We start from the raw sequence: 23,101 nt of genomic DNA, 5'->3' as shown, positions 1-23,101 counted from the left end.
ACATTTTTCCCTAAATTTTTTTTGGGGGGGAAATGATTTGGAAATTACTGACCTATTAAATCTCATCATTGAATGCAAGGTCAGACTACACAATGAGCTTACACTGAGCTTCATTGGGAGGATGCTAGTGTCTTGCTCAAGGAAACTTAAGCAGGGTAGCAAATAACATAAACATCTTCTTCCACAGCCAATGTTCATGCCACCACTGTCAACAATCAGAGGTACTAAAGTGGAAAATGAAAAAATGAAAAAATATTTGGAAATGCTCAAGCAGCTTTGACTGAACATAAAGTGATTTTTTGTTTTTGGCTGCTTCCATCTCGCTCTAAGCTGCCGACTGAGCTCTGAGAGAGGCGAGCCGCTGTGGAGTGGAGATAAGGCTCCACCTGCCAGCCATGCTCATCACTGTGTGTGTGTGTGTGTGTGTGTGTGTGTGTGTGTGTGTGTGTGTGTGTGTGTGTGTGTGTGTGTGTGTGTGTGTGTGTGTGTGTGTGTGTGTGTGTGTGTGTGTGTGTGTGTGTGTGTGTGTGTGTGTGTGTGTTTGTCTGAGACACTGTGTGTGTGTCTTGCCGTCCCAGGTCTGCCAAGATAAGAGGCTCTCAGGAACCCAACCAAAAAATCGGAGCGACACTAAACACCCTACAGAGAGCAAGTCAAGCGGTACAAAGGAAAAATACATTTTTTTTTTTGGAATGGGCTGAAATGAAAAAAAAAAAGATAAACAGAGAGGTAAATTCCTCTACAGCAAGCAACAGAAACACTTCTGTGTGGTAATGTTAATTAAAGGAGAGGCAGCTGGCCTCGGGACAGTGGAAGCTCATTCCTTCAACTTGGAAAATGACAATTATAACGATGATGATTACATAATTATGTGAGAACCTCTCATAGTTATGACATATTCTAATTATGTGATACAATGTCAGAATTATGAGAAACATGAGAAATGACCTCATAATTACAAATTAGTATTAGATACTTAGTATCTCATTACTAAAACATGTTGCTATAATAATGTTTATTATAAATGAATAAGATATATAAGAGTATAAGAGTATATCCCAATTATGAAATACAAAGTAGAAAGAAACTACAATGCATCTCATAATTGTGAGAAAACTTCGCAAAAATTGCAAAATATATCTAGTCAAAATCGAGTTCTTAATAATTATGTGATAAAAAGGCACAATTATTATTACTTCTTGTGATTATGATTTAAAATATAACGTTTTATCTGTTATTATTTGTACCTCTATCTCTTATCATGGCAAAACAAATCTGTCATAAATATGAGATACAAAGACAGAAACTAAATCATAACTTTTAGATACGTCACAATTATGTAAAAGAGTCTCACAATTATGAAAAACACATAAAGGAGTGTTACATTGAGGGGCGTTCCATCCCCAGCAACTGAAACCGCTCCACCATAGATGATCCTCTTCCTCGTTTTTTCATGTAGAGGTATAAAGAAACATCTCTTTGTTTCTTTCTTTCTCTGTTTCACACAAATGGATTTAAACCAATAGGCTGACCTTTCTTTTCTGTTATACATCGCACATATCCAGAACGCGACGGATCATCCATCAATCATCCACAGCCGGACACAACATTTCTACTTACATTCTGCTGATAGAAACTCTTTGTTGCATCTACAGCTCTCCATTTCTCACTCTTTCTGAGAAAAGGACAGGAAGCGCAATAGGAAGTGAAGTTTTTTTTTGCGTCTCGTTGCATTGTCGCCTGCCTCTGCAAGAATTATGAGTACTATCATATCAGGCTTCTTAGACTGTACAAAGAGGCATCTCTGATGCAGGGTGTGAAGTAATGGGTTTGTTTTAAGCCTCAAGAAAAGAAAGCAGATATGTACCACGAGGGACAAGTCATGCCTGTGAAGAAGTGTGCTGTGTGACCTTATGGTGCAACCATGACAAGAGCAGCGTTGATTAAACTCCTCTTTCTCGTGATCCTCGCCTTCATCATCTGCCTCCCAGAATTCTTCACATTGTACAGAGGTGGGTCATCCAAAGCAAACCTTCATATAGAGGTTTTACCACTCGGTCTGTCTGTCTGTGTGTGTGTGTGTGTGTGTGTGTGTGTGTGTGTGTGTGTGTGTGTGTGTGTGTGTGTGTGTGTGTGTGTGTGTGTGTGTGTGTGTGTGTGTGTGTGTTTGTAGAAGTACAGTAGGCTTGTGTGTGTCTTTACCAATACTTCCTAGCCTTTAGAAGTGTTAAAAAGGCTGTCACTAAATAAATGTTTTTCTTAGATGTTTTGATCAAACTTTATTTCAAAAGTTTACCTTTAAAAGAAGTAAACTTTGTTTTGTCGAGTCAGTTTGTTCTGTTTCTTCCCCCTCTTGTTAACTCTGTTTCAACGTCTATCTTTATTTATCTCTGAGCTAATCAAGAATTATTGGCTTTTGGTTGTACGCCTCCGCCAACCAGTCATGTTGCAGTTGACATCGATGTCTGTCCAAAATGTCATCACTTCATAATCTTATCCTATAAGACATTTGTGTGAAATTGTCATAATTGGCATCGGAATTCTTGAGGAATGGCCCAAAACGTGTTTTGTAAGGTGACCTTGACCTGTTACCAAGAAATTCTAATCAGTTCATCCTTCAGTCCAGGTGGACCTGTGGGCCAAATTTGAAGAAAGTTGCTCAAGGTGTTCGCTAGATATCACAAGACTGTTACGGACGTGAGGTCACAGTGACCGTTGACCGTTGACCGTTGACCGTTCAAAATCTGATCAGTTCATCCTTGAGTCCAGGTGGACGTATGCGCAAAATTTGAAGACATTTCTTCCAGGTGTTCCTGAGATATCCCCAAGAGAATGGACTAGACGGTCGGACGGACGGACAGACGGACGGAGTGACAGTCTGAAATCATAACGTCTCCATACACGGTTGTCACCAGCACAGACACATAAAGAAAACACCCCCACATATAGCTACAACACCGACTGACAGCTGCTTTGAAAGTGTTTCCGTATTGTGAGGCCTTGAAAAGCTTGTTCTCTTTTTCAGAGCAGCTTGCTTTAGGCTTGGGGCTCGTGTCCTCGGTTGCCTTAAATGGTTATGTCTTTGCGTCTGTGCCTCTCCTGTCTGCCTTTGTGTGTCAGACATAAACTGGAGGCGATAGCTTCCATTTTGAGATCTCGCTATGATTCCTGACTTGAGAGCACTTTGCTTTTTCTTTTTCCCGCTCTAATCCTGCTCCCGCCAAGAAATCGTTCTGAATCGTCTGTTTGTTCTCTTTCTCCTTTCAGTATCAAAAGTGAACTTCCTCTGCATGCCCTACCGACCCTGTGAGCAAGGGAATTTCGTTGAGAAGGGAGGAAATGGGAAGATTGGAGATGATGACTTTAGGAGAAAGGATTGGTGTGACCCTCTGCGAACTCCGAGTAGTAACAAGTGGGAGCCGGACTGCACAACGGAGAGTCAGAGCAACACGACAGATCCTGAGTCGGCCTTGGGGAGAGGCGGTGAAGACCCAGAAAAGAACTGGTTCATGTGTGAAACAGATATGGACATGGCAGAATTACTTAGCAACATGTCATCTTCAGGTATTACAAAGTAATATCGATAAGATTTTGTTGTTATAGGCCATGCGGCTAAAGGGATATTATTCGGTCTAACACCTTGGTCCAGACTGAAATATCTCGACAACTATTGGATGGATGGCAATAAAATCATATGCAGACATTCATGGTCCCCAGAGGATGAATCCTAATGACTTTGGTGATCCTCTGGAATGTCTTCTGGCGCCACAATGAGGTTGATATTTCTAGTGAAATATATCTAGCTCACTCCCCATTAAACTTTGACTTACATCAGCATTTTACTCCTCATTATTTGGAGTGCGAAGTTGCTGAAGTACAGTTAGCTACGTAATTTAATGTCTGATGTTTTTACAACATTACACATATCATTCTACTCAATCAAATTTTCAGGTTGTAGCTACAGCTAAACTGTCGTTTTTGTGCTTTGTAGGCCAACAAAAATCCTAAATCATAACTTTTAGACACTTTCAGTCACAATTACAGACGTGAGGTCACAGTGACCTTTAACCTTTGACATCTAAAATCCAGTCATCTTTGTGACTATACATCTTTGAGCTACTGTTACTTGTGTTAAAACATAAACCTGACAAGATTTCAAGAGATTGATTTGATTATGTATTTGAATTGCTACGGAACCCCAGGGCAATATTAGCAAATGTTTACATGCTAAACTAAGATGGCAAACATAGTAAATGTTATTCCTGCTAAACATCAGCACGATAGCATTGTAACTGCGAACATGTTAGCATGCTGGTGTTAGCATTTAGCCTTTAGCACAAGTGCTAACTCCACCCGTTCATGATCATGCTAAATGGTTAGAAAAAAGAAAACCTCACTCAAGGCCAGGGTGCGCTTGCTAGCTTTCTGAGCAACGAATCTTCAACAAAATTGCACAGTTTTCAGTGTGTCCACACGACTGTAATCTATCTTTATAATTTACCAATCAATCTCTCCATTCACAGCTCTGAAAACACACGTCGAGGTGTCAGTGGAGCTTCAACTTGGTGATGCAGAGACCCTGAATCTCACCCTGTACGGCAGCAGCAATCACAGTTCCTTACACATCCACCCACTTGAGGAGGAGGAAGAGGAGGAAGAGGAGGAGAGGCACGATGAAGGGCAGAGGATGGCGTTTTACTGCTGCCTCCCTCTCCCGCCCGCCGCAGAGTCGGCCAATCAAGGAAGCTGTCTCCTTTGGCTCGCCAATCAAACAGTTTTGACTGCAACAGCTCAGGAAAAGCTGCCATGGAAACGCACAAAGAAAGGTCGGTATCGGGTTGAGAGGGAGCTCTTTGTCCCCTGTGTGGTCAGTGTGGCTTTACTCTACAATTGGAGAGAAAAGTGGGAAGAAATTGGCCAATCAGTTTTCATTTTGGTTTTAAATTGATTCAATCTTATTCAAACCCGTCTTCTCTCTCAATCCACAATGGAGTCATTTTTTTCAATAGAGCACATTTTCCCTCAATTCTTCCTCTCTTGACTTCAATCTCAGCTCTGTGACATAGTTTCCCTTTCTTCACTCTGCACTGTAGGATCCCAGAGTAACAGTACATCTTAATCTACTGTATCTACAAGGCTGTATTGATTCTGGCTTGCTCTCTTTCTATTCGTCTCTCCAACACTCGCCCAAGCTACGACTAACTCATATTTTCCAGTGTGTGTGTCTGTGTGTGTGTGTGTGTGTGTGTGTGTGTGTGTGTGTGTGTGTGTGTGTGTGTGTGTGTGTGTGTGTGTGTTAAAAGCTGGAATCCATCTCACTTTAACTTTTCCATTAAACTTTTTCCATCCTCTCCCTTTCCTTTCTGCTCCCATTTGTTCCTGTATCATCTGCTATTATTTCTTTGTGTTTGTCTCATTTCTGTCTCTGGCGTGGATTTTGTTTTTCTGGTTATTTTCTTCTCTCTTTTGCTCACCAATTACATTTGCCAAGGCAAGAGTGAGTCCATAGCAATAAAGGAAAGCACAGCAATTCAGACAGTCGGAACAGCTCAGGGATTTTTTGATATAAGGAAGATAAATAAGCTTACAGGCGGACAGGTAGAGATTTAAAGGTGAAGAGTTCAGGTAGCTTGAAAGTAGGGACCAAGGCAACTGAGTGGGGAAAAGGGGCTGGTATGTACTGACCATGTTGTGGAAAAGAAATCGAGAAATAATCACTCACTGGCCTCTGTCAGTCTTAATAATGACCATTCAGTGACTACCAATCAGGTTGGAGCATTTCTTGGCCTAATGTAGCTCTGTGAGATTGTTAATAATTAAGAAAACCGACAGTTCATGAGGAGTTTTAAGAAGCTGCTTGTTGTTGTTGTTGTTGTTGTTTGTGCAGCTATTTCAAAATGACATTTCAATCTGTTTTGGCTGTTTGGATCTTTGGTATTCATATTTTCTATTGCTGCAAATAAGAGATAGTGATAGAAGTCATGTGTTAAAGTGAAAATCTGTAGTTGTCAACTCATTCGCTACCGATTATGTTCAGATATGCATTGTGTAGATTTGCTCATTATTAGGGTTTATTTACTTTAGGCTGAATATGCAATGATGCAATTGCAAATACCCACAAGTGTATTGAGGATATCTGCTCTGGATATCCAAAAAGATAATAATAGGCCAAAATGCCTCACTTCAGCTATGACTTTAGTAAAAATTGGATTGTAAATATCTGAAATGGGAGGTTTTCCTTGTAAAAATGTTATCGCAGATATCAAAAATGCAATGTGAATATCTGAAATTGAAAGCCCAATGCAAATGAATGGCAGAAGGTCGTCGAAGAATGTCATTGTAGATATCTGAAATGGGGTTTTTTTGAAGAGGGAATTACATTACAGGTAACTGCTTTATATATCTAGTCTAGCTATAAAATGTCAAAACATCCATGCATACTTTTTAAAGATTTACATATATCTTAAACTTTGTTGTATAAGGTTGTTAAGAATGTTATCATGGATATCTTTATAATTACCATTCTGTGGAGAATACGGAGAAATATATAATGATATCTAAAATGTTATTACAGATAGGAGCATGGTGCAATTGGTCTTATTAGAGTCTCTGTGTGAATCATCTCTGTCCTCCAGATGAGTGGCTCTGTGTGTTCAGGGTGCTCTGGCTGGCTCTGCTGTGTGTGGTGATGCTGACTATAGTAACAACTGTGCTCGGAAAAATCTACTGGAGGGGATGCCCACGCAGTAAGACACACACAACACACACACACACACACACACACACACACACACACACACACACACACACACACACACACACACACACACGGACACACTGGGTTATGTTGAGCATTTGAAGTTGACCTGAAAATAATACTTCCTTTTTTTTTGTCAGAAAATCCCAGCGTTCACCCTCTTGATCTCAACGTCACTGGCCAGCAGTTGGACGGTAAATTGCAATATTTTTCAATTCAATTCAAAATATTTCGCATTCAAAAAGTTGTCCCTTAAGGTACAATTTGAGGCAATTAAGTTTTCAAACACAAAGGTGAGGTCAGTATACCTCTTTATGAAATGAGTAGTAATAAATGTGCCTGATACTGATACTTTAATGTTTTAATGATCTTTCAACTAGATGGCGAGAAGAACACAGTGATCATCAATCCAAAAGGTAAAATAAATATGGTGAATTTCACAGCAATGCTCCAAAACTCTACAAAAGGTCTTCATCTTTATTTTTAGCATGATTTCAATTAAATAAATTCAGATGTTAATGACCTCCTATTTACCTACAGGGAGGAACTTTCACTCTTATGCATCCCGACCTCGGCCAGGTCAGTTCTGAAATGCATACACACAGTTTGATAATCTCATTATTTCCGTTGTTTCAGTCCTTTGACAACTTTATGTTTTAACGTACAGGACTGTCCCCGATTATAGAAGTTGACACTCAAGGTAGGAATTTATGAACACCCACTTAAACAGATTCAATGCAATTAGTGATTTGTGTGTTAATATTCTTCAAATGCCCTTTTTCTGAAGACATAGAAACTCTGCTGGATGGAAATGATGACCACTGCTACACAGGTAGAACTGCATTTCCATCAAAATACAAATATGTCTAACAAAGTACTTAATTTGCAAAGTGGGCTCAATTAAATATGGTTGAGTAAGCAACAGTATATTCAAGTAAAAGTACTGTTACTTTAAATACATTTAACTCAAGAAAAAAAAAAAAAACTACAAATGTACTTGGACAATAAGTAAAAAGTATATCAGTTAAAATCTTCCCTAAGTAATCATTACTGCGTTCCATTTTTAAATATTAATGTATGCACTAATGGAACAATGCCACACCGCACAAAGCCCTCCAAACAAACAGCAAATTCCTTTTCTACATCCTGTGCAGCCACAAACAGATATTGAACTTAAAAGTGAGCTGCACAGTTTTTAGATACCATGTAGCCTCACGCACACAGCGCTTTGGTGGGCAGAACAGTGTCTGTTGATGCCCTCCTCTGTGAAGTAAGTTAAAACAATATGTTTTCCTTTGTACTCACCTTTTTGAAGGGGACGTAGTCACCGTGACGTCATCCATTGGTTTGTTGTCTCCAGTTTTGAAGACTTGGGCTCGGCATTTCGGTCGTCGCCATCTTGGCTTTTTGCAACCGAATGTGACACGAGGGGGTGTAGCTAAATACAACCGAACGTTGAATAAGACATTCTAGGTATCAAAATGGTTACAGTTAACTTTCATGAACTGAAAGCACACATTGAAAAGGTTAAAGTTGGAAGACAAAGAAGGACAACTCCCAAACCGGACATTGCTGTGGTAAAACCTGTCAATCACATAGTAGTCCCAGCCTAAAGCTTACTGCGCTTTTTTGTCCATTTTCTCTCAAAATGAGACCACCATTTACTAAATAATCATTATTCTGTATTGAAGAAGACTTGAAACTAGCAATTGACAAAAATGTTTAAAATATTTACTGAGGTAGTAAATTAACTTATAAGTAGGGTCATTTTCTCATAGACTTCTTTTTTCAAATCTGCCTTTACTGGATATCAGAAAGAGTGCAGGATTAAGGCCCCTCCGTGTTGGCTTCAAGGAATATATATATATATATATATGAATTCCTTTCTTTTCTGTATTCCTTTCCACCACCGATACTTTCCATACAGATGAAGCTCTATCTGGACCTAGAATTACTGTAATTTATACTTAATATTCAGAGTTAATATAATCAGCAGCCAGAATTCATTTATTGCACATCAAATGTACCTAATGCAGACAGTTTATATCACCCCACTCTCTTCACTATAATTTAACTCCAGTCTGTTAATTGTATTTTTTTTTTTTAATCTTGTCCATCTTTAGCAAATCTGCATCATCGCATCCATCCCTCCACCTCATCCGTCACAGAGGAGCTGACCTGCTGATAGAGGAGCGCACACATGGACTTAAAAGTGCCCTGGATAAAGAAAAAACAACTGCTTCAATTATCAGCCACCTTTATGTTTAAAAAAAACAAATAAACATCAGAGACATATGAAGACAGATACAACTTCACATCCTGAGACAGTCTTTGGGCACTTTATTACAGGAGCATCTTAATATATTACTAAACTGTCCAAATGTAAATAAATGACTTGCCTCCCAAACATTGCTCATTAGCAACGTTTTTAGAATTCTTAGGCAGAAGCACGGCTGATAAACCGCCTTCCCCCATCTGGATTTAGCTGAAAGGAGCCAAAATGTTTCGACAGATTGACAAATATTATCTTTGCTTAATATCTTTCTTGCCCGCATCGATGCATCTCTAAAAGGGAAGGAGGAGGAAGGTGAAGGGAGTACTATGTCTCTTTCAGAGATCTGCTGGCTGGAAGCTAAGAGCCAATTTAACACTGGATATGAAAACACGGATGCACTGTGAGCACATTGGGATGGCTGCTAAGACTCTACATGTGATCGAAGGAAAGGGAGAAAATAGTAATGTGGGAAAAAAAATGAGATAACATACAACTGGGGAGAAAGAAGTGTGAAAATCTATCAACAACGGTATTAAAAGCCTTTATTAAATGTTTCCACTAATGCCTTCTTCAAGGTGTTGGGATTGGGATCCAACAGAGGGCATGACATGTCATTTTGTTATTAAAGACATAGTACAACATTTTGAGGAACACATTTTCCTTCTTGCTTCTTTCTTCTCAAAGAACTATCGGCAAGGAAGCGAACAAGCAAATTTCCCCAAAAATGTCGAACAATGCTTGTTAAACGTAGCAGCACATCAAAACAAAATTAGAGATGAATTATCAAATATTATCTTCAATGTCAATAATATAACAAGGGACAAGGAGAACTTTTGAATATTTTGCCACTCAAAAAATGAAGAGGATTTTCCCGTCAAATCTAACTGAATGATAGTGATAGCTATAGTAGTGTGTCTACATATAATTTAACATAAGAAAAAAAGCAAAAAATTGTAGTGTATAATCCCAAATACTGGCATTGCGTCTCAAACCAAATTAAAGCCTTTTAGCCACACAGATATATTTCACCAGTGTTGAAAATAATAGAGGACCATAAGGAGTGCAAAGTCAGCTTAATATACATTAATGTAGAGTCCCTTCAACACAGTCAGTCATTTTTGGTTCAGCTTTTGGACACATTGCAGAAACATCGCTGTTTAGTCGGATAGAATGAGTCACAGCTCTAGAAACTGTTTGATTCCTCAAAGCAAAATAACAATCAGAGATACAACGTGGAAGAGTCACACATACAGCCTGCATGTCGGTCATTTCTACACGTTTCTATTGGTTAAATCTTAAGGATTATATTAAGTATATTTATATATATATGAAACTTCTTCTGCCTGTTGCTATGGCACTGGCTGTAGATTTAAGCACTTCATCTTCAATAATCTGTTCTCTATAGTTTTCTGTACAACAATAGATACATTAAGACAAGCGAGTGAGCAAGTAGTGTGTAAGTGTGTATGTGTGTGTGTGTGTGTGTGTGTGTGTGTGTGTGTGTGTGTGTGTGTGTGTGTGTGTGTGTGTGTGTGTGTGTGTTAGTGCTGCGTCTCTGCTGCTGGTTCTGTGGTGGAGCGACAGTGCTGGCTTTGGATGTGGGAGATCTGCAGGACGGGCAGCAGCAGCTGAAGAGCATTCTCGATGTAGTTGGTACTGTTGGAGCCCTGCAGAGAGGAGAAACATGAACATCATGAACGATATTCATATTCATTGTATTGATTTGTTTTATGTGTAGTTCCGTTTGATCTGTGTTTGAATTGGACTTTAGTTTTGTCTCGCTTTTGTTTGGCCTCACTGTTTGGCTTTCTGATTTGCTTCTGCTTTACTTTGTCCATCAAAACACTTTGTGAAATCTGCTTTTTTAAAAAGGTGCTAGATAAATAAAGTTATTTTAATTTTCAAAACTTCCAATACAACAATTTGACTTTTTTTAAGAACAGGTGTAGGGAATATTTTAAAAGGTGTATTTAAAAATACACAGTAAGAAACTGAGGTATACTGTAATTGATCAGTGGTAATTGATAGTGGAGGATATTTGTCTGAGGCTTACATGACTTCAGAATTTACTCTGAACATCCTGCCAACCACACAGATTCTTATTTCATAAATGCATCTTTAAACATCTTGCGACGGTCTCACCTTATTCCCCATTTACTAATTAAACATGAACTATCACATCAGCTGCAATAATTAATAACGCGCTTCTAGGAGCCATCAACACGCCGAGACTGCCACGCCATTAATCACTTGATTCAAATCAGGATAACCTGAGGACAAGCCAGTGTGTCTCACCTCTAACAGCACATTATCTACCAGCGGATTCAACCTCTCTGCTTTCCTCTGGCCCTGTGAGAGAGAGGGGAGGGACAGGAAGTAGCACAGTGAGCAAAAGAACGACAAAGACAAAAACATTAAAGGATGAGGCTGGCTGAAGCTTAGATCTTCCCTAGTGTCGACAAATTGTAGGAAAAGAAAAACTGCTGACAAGTGTGATTCCAAAAACTCTTCAAAACACAGAGGGGCCACACCGTTTCAATGAGTGGCATTTTCCCTCATTACCATGGAAGAGTATGCTGTCGCCACTTCACCAGCCAACCAGGTGTTCAAGTAACAGAGGATGAAATGTGAATCCCTTTTATTTAAATAGAAAAACACAGCCTATATATATTTATATATGCAAGTACAAAAGCGATGTGTATTTTTGTCAGGATACTAGAGATGGATGATGGGACTTTCACACAGAAACTTTTATTACTCTTATTGCCCTGAACATGTTAACATGTCCATCCTTCCCAGAAACACGCCTTCCTGCAGCTGTAAATACTCACTAGAACAATAAATGTTTATTAATCTGTGGCTGAAATGATAAAAATGATAAAATGCTTTCCTCCTTGGGGGACGGTTTCTCAAACCTACAGTGCCCAGCTGTGATAGGAAACCGTTTTCTTTTAAATGTAACCTTTTTTTTAATTTGTGAGTTCATTAGGACCCAATGGATATGTTCGTTTTTTGGGGACTTTTTACAGGACATTTTGACAGTGAGAAAAAAATGGAATAACACCAACAACATCCTTTAACACTCCTCTATTCTCTCACACACACACACACACACACACACACACACACACACACACACACACACACACACACACACACACACACACACACACACACACACACACACACACACACACACACACACACACACACACACACACACACACACACAAATCACTATCACTTACCCCAACAAGAAGCAGTGTGTCAGAGAACTTCTTTGCCAAACACTCCACCTCCTTACACATGGCACATGTCAACCTGGAAAAAAACGTAGGTTTTAGCAAGTCTCTCTGTCTCTCTCTCTAAAACACACACACACACACACACACACACACACACACACAAACACACACACACACACAACACACAGACCTGGTGAGGATGTGAGCCTGGTCTCTGGCTGGTTTCTCCAGGTCCTGACCGTGGAGGATGAGCTCTGCCACCTTGTGGAGCTGCTCGATGCTGCGAGCCGTCACTTCTGCCAGACTGCTTACTGATGACAGGTAGACGGCCTAGAACACACACACGCACGCACGCACACACACACACACACACACACACACACACACACACACACACACACACACACACACACACACACACACACACACACACACACACACACACACATAGAGTAACTGTATCAAATCCAATCAGTCTGTGACAGCAGAATTAAAAGAATAAAAAAGTGGCAATTGAGTTTCATAACACGGCTGAGTCGACCTCACCTCTACGGATCTGGGGTCGTTCTCTTCCTCCTTCCTCTCCTCCTCCTCTCCTCCCTTCCCCTCCTCCCCCTGCTGCTCCTCCCCATCCTTCTTCTTCATCTCCTCCTTTTCCTTCTCTCCAGGTGGGGCCTCTCCTGCCGGCTGGTCGTGCGTTTCCCCGTCAACAGTCTCCGCAGAGACAGGCTGTTCCACCTCGTTCACCCAATCATGGGCCCTCATCCGAGCCTGGAGATGCATAATTACCACCCATCAGCTCGGCGTGGCGAGGGATCGCCATACTGATGTACGCTAATCAGATGCATAACCACGATTATATGCTAATGTGGGTTCTATATATGTGAATTTGAATATGCAGAAGGACTTCAAAAGGTGATAACTTTTATATTAGGTCTAAGACTGCAGCAGAAGAGAGTGGATGTTAAGAATTACTGTGTGTGTGTGTGTGTGTGTGTGTGTGTGTGTGTGTGTGTGTGTGTGTGTGTGTGTGTGTGTGTGTGTGTGTGTGTGTGTGTGTGTGTGTGTGTGGTGGACCAAATATCCAATTAAAACGGGAATAATCCCCCTGAAAAGGATTTGTTTAGAGTCATTTCAAGTTAAGGTGAGAGTTTATTACGAGGGTTAATGGAATATGGTGTGTTCTGATTGGCTTTCAGTGTTTTGTTACATTTCCCAGAATGCCCTTTCGCAGCATTCTGTTTTCCTGCTAGTTAAATAAAGAAAGGACAGGAGCTGTAAAAAAAGAATAAACGAACCCAATTTGAATGCACATCGGGAGCATGAGTACTTAAAATCCCAGAGGCTTAATAGGTTATCTGAATTCAGTAATGACAATACTGACAGAACTCACTCTGCAATCTTGTTTTATTTTTATTTTATAAAGATAGAGAGGTGTTCTACATAAAGACGAACGGAAGATTACGTTCATTTATGCTTTATTTATAACAAGTAAACTAAGAAAGTAGTTTTCTTAATTTAATTTTCAGAGTTTTTCATGATTTTGTTTTCCGTTTCTATCTTGTGAGTGTGTTGCTGGTCGTTGCTTATATCATGTGGTCGGATACATGAACAAAAGAAAGCATTGCAATGTGCCAGCAAAGGCAGTGGAGAAGAAGTACACATGGATGCAAACAATGGATGCAAACATATTATATATATATATATATATATATATATATATATATATATATATATATATATATATATATATATATATATATATATATATATATATATAATATAATAATAATATATAAATAAAAAATAAAATAAAATTATATATTTTTTATTTTTTTTTTATTGGATGATACTGCATTTTCAAGCTTTATGAGGAAGGAAATGCATGTGATGTTCTATGATGAGAAGCACAGCTGGTGTTTGTTTAGAAGAAACTGAAACTGCTGAGTCACACTATGAAGGGATTGGCTTCATGAGCTGTAGGCAGAACAGGAACGATAAATCCTTAGATGTGCATATGAGAATGAAAAAACCCTAAACCTATCCTTAAAAGGGAAATCTCAAATAACATGTCTGTGCTGCTGGCGAACAAACCTCAGAGTTCTCCTGCTGTGTGTAGGTGTTTTTTTTTTTTTTTGGCTGACTCACCTTGTTGAGTTTATCCGGCGTTGCAGCAACATGAAGCTCGAACAGCAGCTCAGTGAGAACGCTCACAAACTCCTCGCCGTCAGCCGCTGGCACAGAAACACACAGAAACACACAGAAACACACACACACACACATACACACACGTTTGTCATGTCAGGATTCTCCGCTTTGCACTGAAGCATGTGTTAAAGCCACAGATGCATAAACTGTGGGATGAGAGCAGATTTGTTCCACGTGCAATGATTTCCCCCATGCTGAGATCACAGAGATAATATTCTTGTTTTTTTGCCAGATTAATTCATACTCCCGTTTATAAATCACTATTAGATCTCACTGTGCTCGGCACACATGCAGATTGTATGTCTTCATCATGTAGTTTCTGTCAATTTTGAGTCTGTGATGTGAACGTGTCGGCGGCCCCTGAACACCAACAACACCGGATCGGGCCCCGTGTGAGAGCCCTCCAGGTGAAGGGACGGCAGTCTGCTTTGAGCTCTGAGGGCACCTGTCGCACGGCAGAAGTTTACAAGCAACAAGCGGCTGGTGAGGTATGATAATAAAACAATAATAAAAAAATTAAATAACGCATGACATCCCCTCAACGCTAAATTTCACTTGCGCATATCACATTCTACTTTAAACAGAGACAATGGTTTGGAAACAAAACGCCTCCAACACCAGTTCCTGTGAGGCTCCACAGTTTTCTAAGCTTTTGCAAATAAAAAAAGTAATTTCTGTATGTTGACATTGAATATCATTTGAGAAAACACTGTCGATTTTTGTGAGAAACTGACACAGGGTCTTTAAAAGTGCTGAAAGCAGGAAACTGAATCCCTACTGGCTGCAGGGCTGCTGCTCTGTTCCTGACCTTTGACACAGTTGGATGCGAGGAGGCACTACAGGCCTGGACTTCTAGTCTCCTCCTCTGGGTATCCAGGGGGAACGCATGCTCTAGATGGCGCTCAAAAACAGAACCTCCCTGTTGTTTTTACTTTAATGGCAAACTGGCTTATTTTCCAACGGTAAAATGGCACTCAGAAAATATGAATGCAGACGATGTTATGGATACATTTGACATGTTTTGGCTGACTCGGATATTCTGCCGTATTTATTCAAGCCAGAGGCCGACAGCAGCGGAGAGAGGCTGAGGTTGCACACAATGCATCCTGGTACATGTAGGCACTAGTGGCACGGATCCGCGAGCAGGAGGATTCAACTTTCTCTTTCAATACGGCACACGAAATGATTGCTTTAATTGACTACATTTACCATCAACACTGATTGGACATCCACATAAAAGGTGGCGGATTTGCCCTTTAAGGTGAGCTGGGGAGGGTCTTTAAATTTGTACCTTATCTCAAATTTGGATTTTATTATTTCTGATTCACTTATTTAGTTGCAATAATAATATTTTATTCATCAACTCTGTACTAAGTTTTTTATTTAACATGCTTGATATGAAATATAAATTTATATATTTATTTGTGGTTTTGGGGGATGGTTTGGTTTTCTCTGCTGCTAAAAAGATCGGTGGTCTGTTTGCCAACCGTAAAATTAACAGTTCTCTCGTGTCTTGCTGTTTGCTGTGGCCTCCATGTTCCTGTGTAATGTTCATCCTAATAATTGCAGATGAAGCCAGTCAGCATCTCGTCATCTTTCTCCTGAGGGCCTAACAAAAGCCTCTTGCATAATACAGATGTGTGTCATCAGCTTTTTGCATTAATAGAGGTAGTCTAGCAATTCAGTATTGTTCCACCCAGCATTAGGGGGACTTATGAGGCACAGATTTTTAAAAACGAATCAGCAGATGCCAAAATATCCTAACCTTTAGTCTCTAGTATGGGTCAAGCTCAGAAAAAAAAACTATAAAAACGCTAAATCCTTCACTTTCCATAATGCAACTCTTTCATTAAGACCATCCCCTATTGTTAAACGCCTGCTTCTTTCAAACTCCACATGACTAGTAACTGATCTTCATGACTCTTAAAAGGTGCAGTGGGTTGTATTTGGCGCCATCTAGCGGTGAAGTTACAAAATGCAACCAAGTGAAATGGAGGACTATGGTGGCCCTAGAGCAAGCGTTTGGTTTGTCTCTTCTGGGCTACTGTAGAAGCATGACGGCAAAAAAGGAAAAATAAATGATCTCTTTAAATGCTACACACTGTTCCTTTAACTCTCGGCCCTGAATGCACCAAGAAGTCTCTCCTCACAGCGGGAGTAGCATGTGATTAGAGCCTTGCTTGGATATAAAGCAAATATAAGTATTAATTGTGATGGATAGTGCTGACTGTTAGACTTGATAAGACTGGAGGCCTGGAAGGTATAAAAAGGATTTAAAGACTCTTCATACGCTTTGGAAAATGGTTGGATAAAAATATTACGGGAATGCGATTTAGCGCTGATGAATGCAAAGGGGCTGATATGGAATTTCTAATGAAATACTGAACTAAAAGAGTAAATGGAAAAATTCAACCAAATTTAAGTCATCAGTTCTGTTCCGGACCATCTGATCTACTGTTAGGGCAGCCTGAGTTTGTGAATAAGGCCGTCTGATCCTGGGTCAGTGCTCAGGGACCGCCTCTACCTCCAGCAGGTCCGGCGGCTGGTTCGGGTCACTCACATAGGGGGGTAGAACAGTGTACGTGGGAACTTAGATCACCGTTATCCTTGGTCTGTCCTCCTTCTCCTTCTCCTTCTCCTTCTTCTTGTTCTTCTTCTTTTCCCTCTTCCTCTCGCTTGATGAAGATGTCCTTAATGAAAATCAGCTCCTTCTTCACCTCATCCTGCTCCTCTTCCACCAGGGAGGAGAGGTAGGCTTGGACCTAGGAGCAGATGTAGAGCTTAGTACTCTCAAAAGGACTGGTTCTGAAAGTATTCCTCAGACTGCGTGTGCCTTACCTTGGCCTCGCTCTCATTGGACAGGATCTCCAGGGCCTCGAGGTGAGGCAGGCCCTGGTAGTCGTCAAACAGAATGCCGTAGTGAGCTGTGGGTGCACTGATTGGCTGGTTGCCCAGACGGGCTCGCTCTTTCTCTTTGGCTTCCTTTAACATCTGAGAAATCAAAGAGAAGCCTTCATATAACACCGCCGCAGAGCGGTCGCTTTAGAGAAGTGACACGATGTGGATTTCCACAGAACCATTCCGTCCGCGCAGAAGCTGACACATACATTATTGATCTGACAGGAGGAGATGTGTCTGTATGTGTGTGTGTGAGCTCTGACTGTGTGTCCACATGCCTGACTTAGAGATACGGTCTTCTGCATCAGGGTCTTGGTCTTTCTGAAACCCGGGTCACTCTCAGCCAGGACATTCATGGTCTTCTTTCCAATGAACTCCAAGGCGTCTAAACCGCCACTGATCACCGACTTACCCTAAAGAGACACACACGGAGGGAGAGACAGGGACAGGACATTATTCTAAAATAATAAATAAGATAAATGAAAATGATAAGTCTAAATTTGGACTTAGCAGGATAAAATTATAAGACAATGATGCAAAATCATACCATGAAATAATGACTAACTATCGCCTTAGTAAACATCATGGTACGGTAAAAATAGAAAGAACATTTTGACATTTATCTCAAAATGTTGACATACTATTTGACAATTTTTTTCGATAACCATAGGGACTCCATTGTGTTGCTAATAGCAACCCCTGCTGGCGCTTCACTGCAGCACACATAACAATATTGAGGAGCATCTTTAAGCTACTCCTCATGCAGACTATGGAGGCCGGTTTTTGCCGGTAAAATTAGAAGAAATTGATGCAAAAAAAGAAAAAAGGAGCGTATGAAAACAACAAAAAATAAATGCTCAGGGTAAATAAGAAGAAGTCAAAATTCTGCCTTACTAAGTCAAAATGAGTATATACCAAAGCAAAATTCACTTAAAGTCACAAATAAGGATTGATATGAAAAAAATAAAATAAAAAATCCAAATATAAAGATACCAAGTCATAATTTTGACCAAGTCAAACTATTAAATAAAAAATCGTGTCATTGAAAACTGAAAATGAGACAGGATTTTTTTTTTAATTCTAAATCAAGATTATGATACACTAAATCAGTATTTGGACTTTTGATGTGTTTTATCAAATCAGTATATGTCTTTATAGTCTTTATAGACTTTTGACCTGCTAGAAATTCTAATCAGTAATTCATAAACTGTCAATATCTCAAAACAATGCAGAAAATCTGCATCAACCAGGCAGGTTTGCATCTGAAATCAGTGAGTTTATCTTCACAGGCAGGTTTCTGTCACATGATTCTTTTCAGCTTTTGTGTGTGTGTGTGTGTGTGTGTGTGTGTGTGTGTGTGTGTGTGTGTGTGTGTGTGTGTGTGTGTGTGTGTGTGTGTGTGTGTGTGTGTGTGTGTGGACTCACTGTGTTCTGCACGGCGTGTGTGATCGTAGAGAAGACGCCCCTGCCAGAAGCTGCAGCGTTCACAGGAGTCTCCCCAGAGCTGGACAGCTCCGTCTCCTCACTTTCACCTCCTCCCTCTTTCTTCTCCTCCCCCTCCTCCTCTGCTCCCTCCTCCTCATGCACCTCCTCTCCCACTGAGGTCCTGTGGAGACGCAGAGCTTCTCCTGCCTTGGTTTTAACTGAGGTCAGGCTCTGACCTGAACAAGGACACATCAGGTGAAGACTATAAAGGGGGAGAGAGTGTGAAGGGTAACGAAGAAAGAGGAAATAAAGAAAATAACGTACCCATTGTGGAGGAGGCGCTGCTCAGGAGAGATTTTCCCCATGAACTCCAACCTCCCCAACCTTTATCTTTCTCCTGAGGTGAGCTCTTCACACACACACACACACACACACACACAGTACGTGTTAGAAAACATTACCTTTTTCTGCATTGTTTTATAGAACTGATTGAAGACAATCAAGCTGCAACTAACTTATAATAAATATTTCATGATGGATTAACCGTTATGTCTATAAAATTTCAGAAAATAGGGAAACAGCTCCAGGTGACAATTCATTTGAATAATCAGCAGTCCAAAATCTAAAGATACTAAACTCTTACTATCACCTAATAAGAGCAAATAAACTGAGAAGCTAAAACAAGTCACGTCTAATGTATCTGGAGAGCACATTTCAAAACAACCGGTGTTGACAAAAGTACTTTTCAGAGAAGATTTCTGTCATTTTTGCCTGAATAACTATATAAACAATCATCAAAATAGTTGCTCATTTATTTCTGTGCCAATAAAATAATTAATGGACAGATCCGGTCATTTTAATCAAAGTGAAGTCAATGAATGAAGCTAATTCTGCTCAGTGGAACATGGACTAAAGGCTGATAAATCGCTGGGGCTGAAGTATCGGTTGATGTTATTGCAGAAAAATTGGTATCAATTAATTTTTAAAAATACGCTGATTTAAGGGGTTCTTATCAAAAATGTTTGTTTATATAAAACATATATTTAAAAAAAACCTGATATCGAACAATTATAATAATCCCATTTCCAAACTCTCAAATATCAACATCAGAACTGTTCTCATAAATCCAGACTTGGACAGGCCATAGTTAGAACAGTACGTCAAGAAACCGGTGCAACAAACCTCCACATCCTCCTCTGCAGCCTCTGGCTCCGGCTCCAGGCTCACCGGTTGGTCACATATGATCACCTGACCCTCGGCAGCTGGCTCCGGTTGGTCAGTTGGACCCTCCGAGGCGTCCTCTTTGCCGGTGTCCTCTTTAACGGTGTCCTCTTTAACGGTGTCCTCTGTGGTGGGCTGTGGGAAGTCAACACTCTCAGGGATCAAAGGCGGCTGCAGGGGAGCTGGAGGTGGCGCAAAGGCTGCTGGGACATCCTGACAGGGGCCAGGGTCGGTGTGAGGGGGGAGGTCAGCGGAGGGTTCTGCGTCGGGATGGGACATGGTGATCTGGAAGAGACGAGATCTTTGATTTTAGTTCTTTATTAATCTTTGTATCCTGCAACCAAACACTGCCTACATCCACAACACATAAACATACTTTGGCTTAATTTTCACAAAATTCCAATAATTGCTGCATCTGATTATTACTTCCACTATAGAATAACCTGACAATATTTTTTCTTTGCGGCCTGTCACAATAAGATGCCTTTAAGTGTCTTGTTTTGTTCAACCATCACCCCAAAAAGACCCAATGTTGTTTGCAGTGATTTAAAACAGAGGGAAGAACTACCAGATGTTCACATCGGCGAAGCTGGGAATAGAGAATGTTTGACTTTAGTTTTTTCTCAATAACTGACTTCATTGATTATCAAAATAGTTTTCTGTGTTTTGATCAATTGAATAATCATCTAGTCATTAGCACCAATTTCAATATGCAAAGAGCCAAACTTAGCGGTTGCTAAATTCTTAACTTTTTCACATAAAATGTCATGCTTGCATACAAACTGCAAAAACACCTCATCACATGTGCACATTAAACCTCCTATATGAGCACAAGGTTCAAAGGCTCAAAACAAGCAGATCATTAAATCAATTTAAATAAACTCCTAGTTTTCTAAAGGAAGTCTTGCATCATTGTTGCATATGTTACAACAACTAAAATTAAACGGTGAACATATACAACTGTTCTGATTAATGATGTGATGCTCTATGCATGCTATGCGAGATGTTTGAAGCCAAAATAAGCAGTGGAGAACATTGCAATGATTGATTACCGCTTCGTGGCTCCACACTACCACCTGGTGGTCACATGCAGAACACGGCGTCCACATGATAACTGTCATCCCCGTGTTTTCAAACACTGAACTTTGTTTTCCGGCAGCAAAATGTCATTTTACACAATGTTCACATCTCTCACAAACTGTATGTAGATCACCCGGTTCACAATGACAACATACATTTGTCAATTCAAAAAAAAAAAACACAGACTACAGGCTGCAAAACAAGACATAATAAGTATAGCTTGACAATATTGTATTTTTTTTTTTTTTAAATCTGGAATTTAAATGTAATATTTAATCCATAAACTGACAATTTAATCCATAAACTGACAATTTAATCCATAAACTGATAAAACAGCTTTATAAATTGTGTGGTATTACTAGTAACTCAAACTGATCCTATCAAAACAATAATTCTGTGTTGATGACATCAATACACCACAGTCTCTTCTGCTTCTTCTTAACACGACCTGACCACAATATGACACAATGACAGCATGCATACCGACGTAAAGCTCAACAAAGACCACTGTTCTGTTTCAAAGCCAACATGACAATTAGTCTATTATTCTAATGTTCAGAGTCTCCTAGACGTGTGATAAACTCATTAAAAACACACTTGCAACAGTGAAACTGATGAATTAAACTCGATCGCCGGGTTTGTTGCCACTTTGCGGGTTGTTTCGGGCAAAGGAAAGTTATAAAGCTCAAAGACAGTTGTGTTTTGGTGAAAGTGACAGTGCAGCTCACCCGTGTGGTGCCAGCGGCTCGTCTTCCGCCCCGCCACGTCGGCAGGCCGGTGGACGACCGCAGCGAGGAGTATATAGCGGACGAGATGGTGCCCTGTCTGTAGCCTCCTGTGTCGTCCGTCCTCTCGCACAGCCGCCACAAGCGTCTGGGCGAATAACTAAAGCCAACAACTGGCTTAATTCAACTTGATAATAAGCCAGTGCATACACAAGTTAATATAAGTCAATGCTATGCAGAAACAGCCACATTATTACCAGTGTTGTTGCGTGCTGTTTCTTGGGCTTTACACGCTGAAATAGGACTTAAAACACTTCTTAGGGTCTGATAATGAAAAAGTTCCCTCTTTTTTTTGCCCCCATTAATGGATAGTCGTCCGTGTTGCTCGTGCTGCTTTGTAAATGTGCTGCACGTGACGCTAGCGGCTCATATGAGAAAAGACGCTGGAAGGCGTTCAGGTTGTAAACGAAGAAGGAAGTGGGTAGGAGGGAATCATCTTGCTTCGCCTGGACACTTATATTTGAGTAGAAAATACAGTTAAATTGTCTCTTCGTCGCTGCGCATAGATGCGAAAAGCTTAACAATAAGCGTTTTAGCATGCAATGAAACAAAACAACCATTTAAAAACACACCAATGTGGAATGTTGTGAAAGTTCAAAAAAGCTATTATCCCGTTGTGTTCACATCGGCTCGTTGGTCTAGGGGTATGATTCTCGCTTAGGGTGCGAGAGGTCCCGGGTTCAAATCCCGGACGAGCCCTCTGTTTTCATTCGGAAAGATACGGAATGGTTCGATTAGGCTGACCTTTATATAAACAAACTATTTTTATATTGTTCTGTAGCACTTGAAGCAAAATATATGTAAAAATGAAATTTTAAATTGCTAGAATTATAATTTATTTCATATATCAAGTAGCAATTTAGTAAGCTACTGATGAACTAAGCCAAGTGTGTTATGATACACAAGTAGGGTCTAAATATGGTGTATAAAACTTGAATATCACATCATATCAGAATTTAGAGAAAGTCTCCAACTAGTAAAATCTATTCTGTGTTTGCTGTTTGAATTAATTATTGATGGGGAACATGGAATATTAGCGCAATAAAATTCATGCTATACGATTAGATTTTATTATTGAGGGCCAAGAGTCCAATAAGGGGTGATTCATTAAGCACCTTAAATAAACTGTAACTGAAGCTAAAGTCAGTGCAAAACAAAGAGAGATTTAACTTATGAGATGAAACTACAAACAACCTCAGACAACAGT

General features: G+C 40.1%; 2 protein-coding genes and 1 non-coding gene across 5 annotated transcripts; 2 read left to right on the top strand and 1 right to left on the bottom strand.

The window, feature by feature from the left end:
* Window positions 1-1,427: 1,427 nt before the first annotated feature.
* On the top strand, window positions 1,428-8,968 carry LOC129095830 (uncharacterized). The gene is made up of 10 exons (XM_054604407.1): window positions 1,428-2,012; window positions 3,268-3,564; window positions 4,524-4,826; window positions 6,636-6,746; window positions 6,898-6,951; window positions 7,138-7,173; window positions 7,298-7,336; window positions 7,425-7,457; window positions 7,545-7,589; window positions 8,881-8,968. Exons 1-10 carry the CDS (start codon window positions 1,925-1,927, stop codon window positions 8,940-8,942), a joined length of 1,068 nt encoding a protein of 355 aa, XP_054460382.1. The 5' UTR covers window positions 1,428-1,924; the 3' UTR covers window positions 8,943-8,968.
* Window positions 8,969-10,567: 1,599 nt separating this feature from the next.
* On the bottom strand, window positions 10,568-21,966 carry fam114a1 (family with sequence similarity 114 member A1). Of its 3 annotated transcripts, none has more exons than XM_054604406.1 (13): window positions 21,838-21,966; window positions 19,991-20,314; window positions 19,133-19,217; window positions 18,809-19,044; window positions 17,662-17,796; window positions 17,324-17,476; window positions 17,085-17,247; window positions 14,426-14,511; window positions 12,824-13,048; window positions 12,468-12,607; window positions 12,281-12,353; window positions 11,328-11,381; window positions 10,568-10,699 (listed from the first exon to the last, which is right to left on the bottom strand). In XM_054604406.1, the coding sequence occupies exons 2-13, from the start codon at window positions 20,306-20,308 to the stop codon at window positions 10,574-10,576; spliced, it is 1,794 nt and encodes a 597-aa protein (XP_054460381.1). In that variant the 5' UTR covers window positions 20,309-20,314; window positions 21,838-21,966; the 3' UTR covers window positions 10,568-10,573. The 3 variants fall into 3 exon arrangements, with proteins under 3 accessions (XP_054460381.1, XP_054460379.1, XP_054460380.1); XM_054604404.1 differs by having other exon boundaries at window positions 17,046-17,247; window positions 21,838-21,926; XM_054604405.1 differs by lacking the exon at window positions 21,838-21,966 and adding an exon at window positions 21,707-21,805 and having other exon boundaries at window positions 17,046-17,247.
* Window positions 21,967-22,521: 555 nt separating this feature from the next.
* On the top strand, window positions 22,522-22,593 carry trnap-agg (transfer RNA proline (anticodon AGG)). The gene has a single exon. It is a non-coding gene; the product is annotated as a tRNA-Pro (tRNA).
* The last annotated feature ends 508 nt before the right edge of the window (window positions 22,594-23,101 follow it).

This window comes from Anoplopoma fimbria, chromosome 9 (genome assembly GCF_027596085.1).
Source record: "Anoplopoma fimbria isolate UVic2021 breed Golden Eagle Sablefish chromosome 9, Afim_UVic_2022, whole genome shotgun sequence".
Taxonomy (NCBI): Eukaryota; Metazoa; Chordata; class Actinopteri; order Perciformes; family Anoplopomatidae; genus Anoplopoma; species Anoplopoma fimbria.
This window is presented reverse-complemented; position numbering and strand designations above follow the sequence as displayed.

Coding starts and splice junctions, on each gene's coding strand:
- LOC129095830 (XM_054604407.1), top strand. CDS start 1,925: ATGACAAGAGCAGCGTTGATTAAACTCCTCTTTCTCGTGATCCTCGCC. Junction 7,337..7,424: donor TGCATCCCGACCTCGGCCAG/GTCAGTTCTGAA, acceptor TTTAACGTACAG/GACTGTCCCCGATTATAGAA. Junction 7,590..8,880: donor TGATGACCACTGCTACACAG/GTAGAACTGCAT, acceptor GTCCATCTTTAG/CAAATCTGCATCATCGCATC.
- fam114a1 (XM_054604404.1), bottom strand. CDS start 20,308: ATGTCCCATCCCGACGCAGAACCCTCCGCTGACCTCCCCCCTCACACC. Junction 17,248..17,323: donor CCAATGAGAGCGAGGCCAAG/GTAAGGCACACG, acceptor ATCTGCTCCTAG/GTCCAAGCCTACCTCTCCTC. Junction 11,382..12,280: donor ACACACTGCTTCTTGTTGGG/GTAAGTGATAGT, acceptor TCTCTCTCACAG/GGCCAGAGGAAAGCAGAGAG.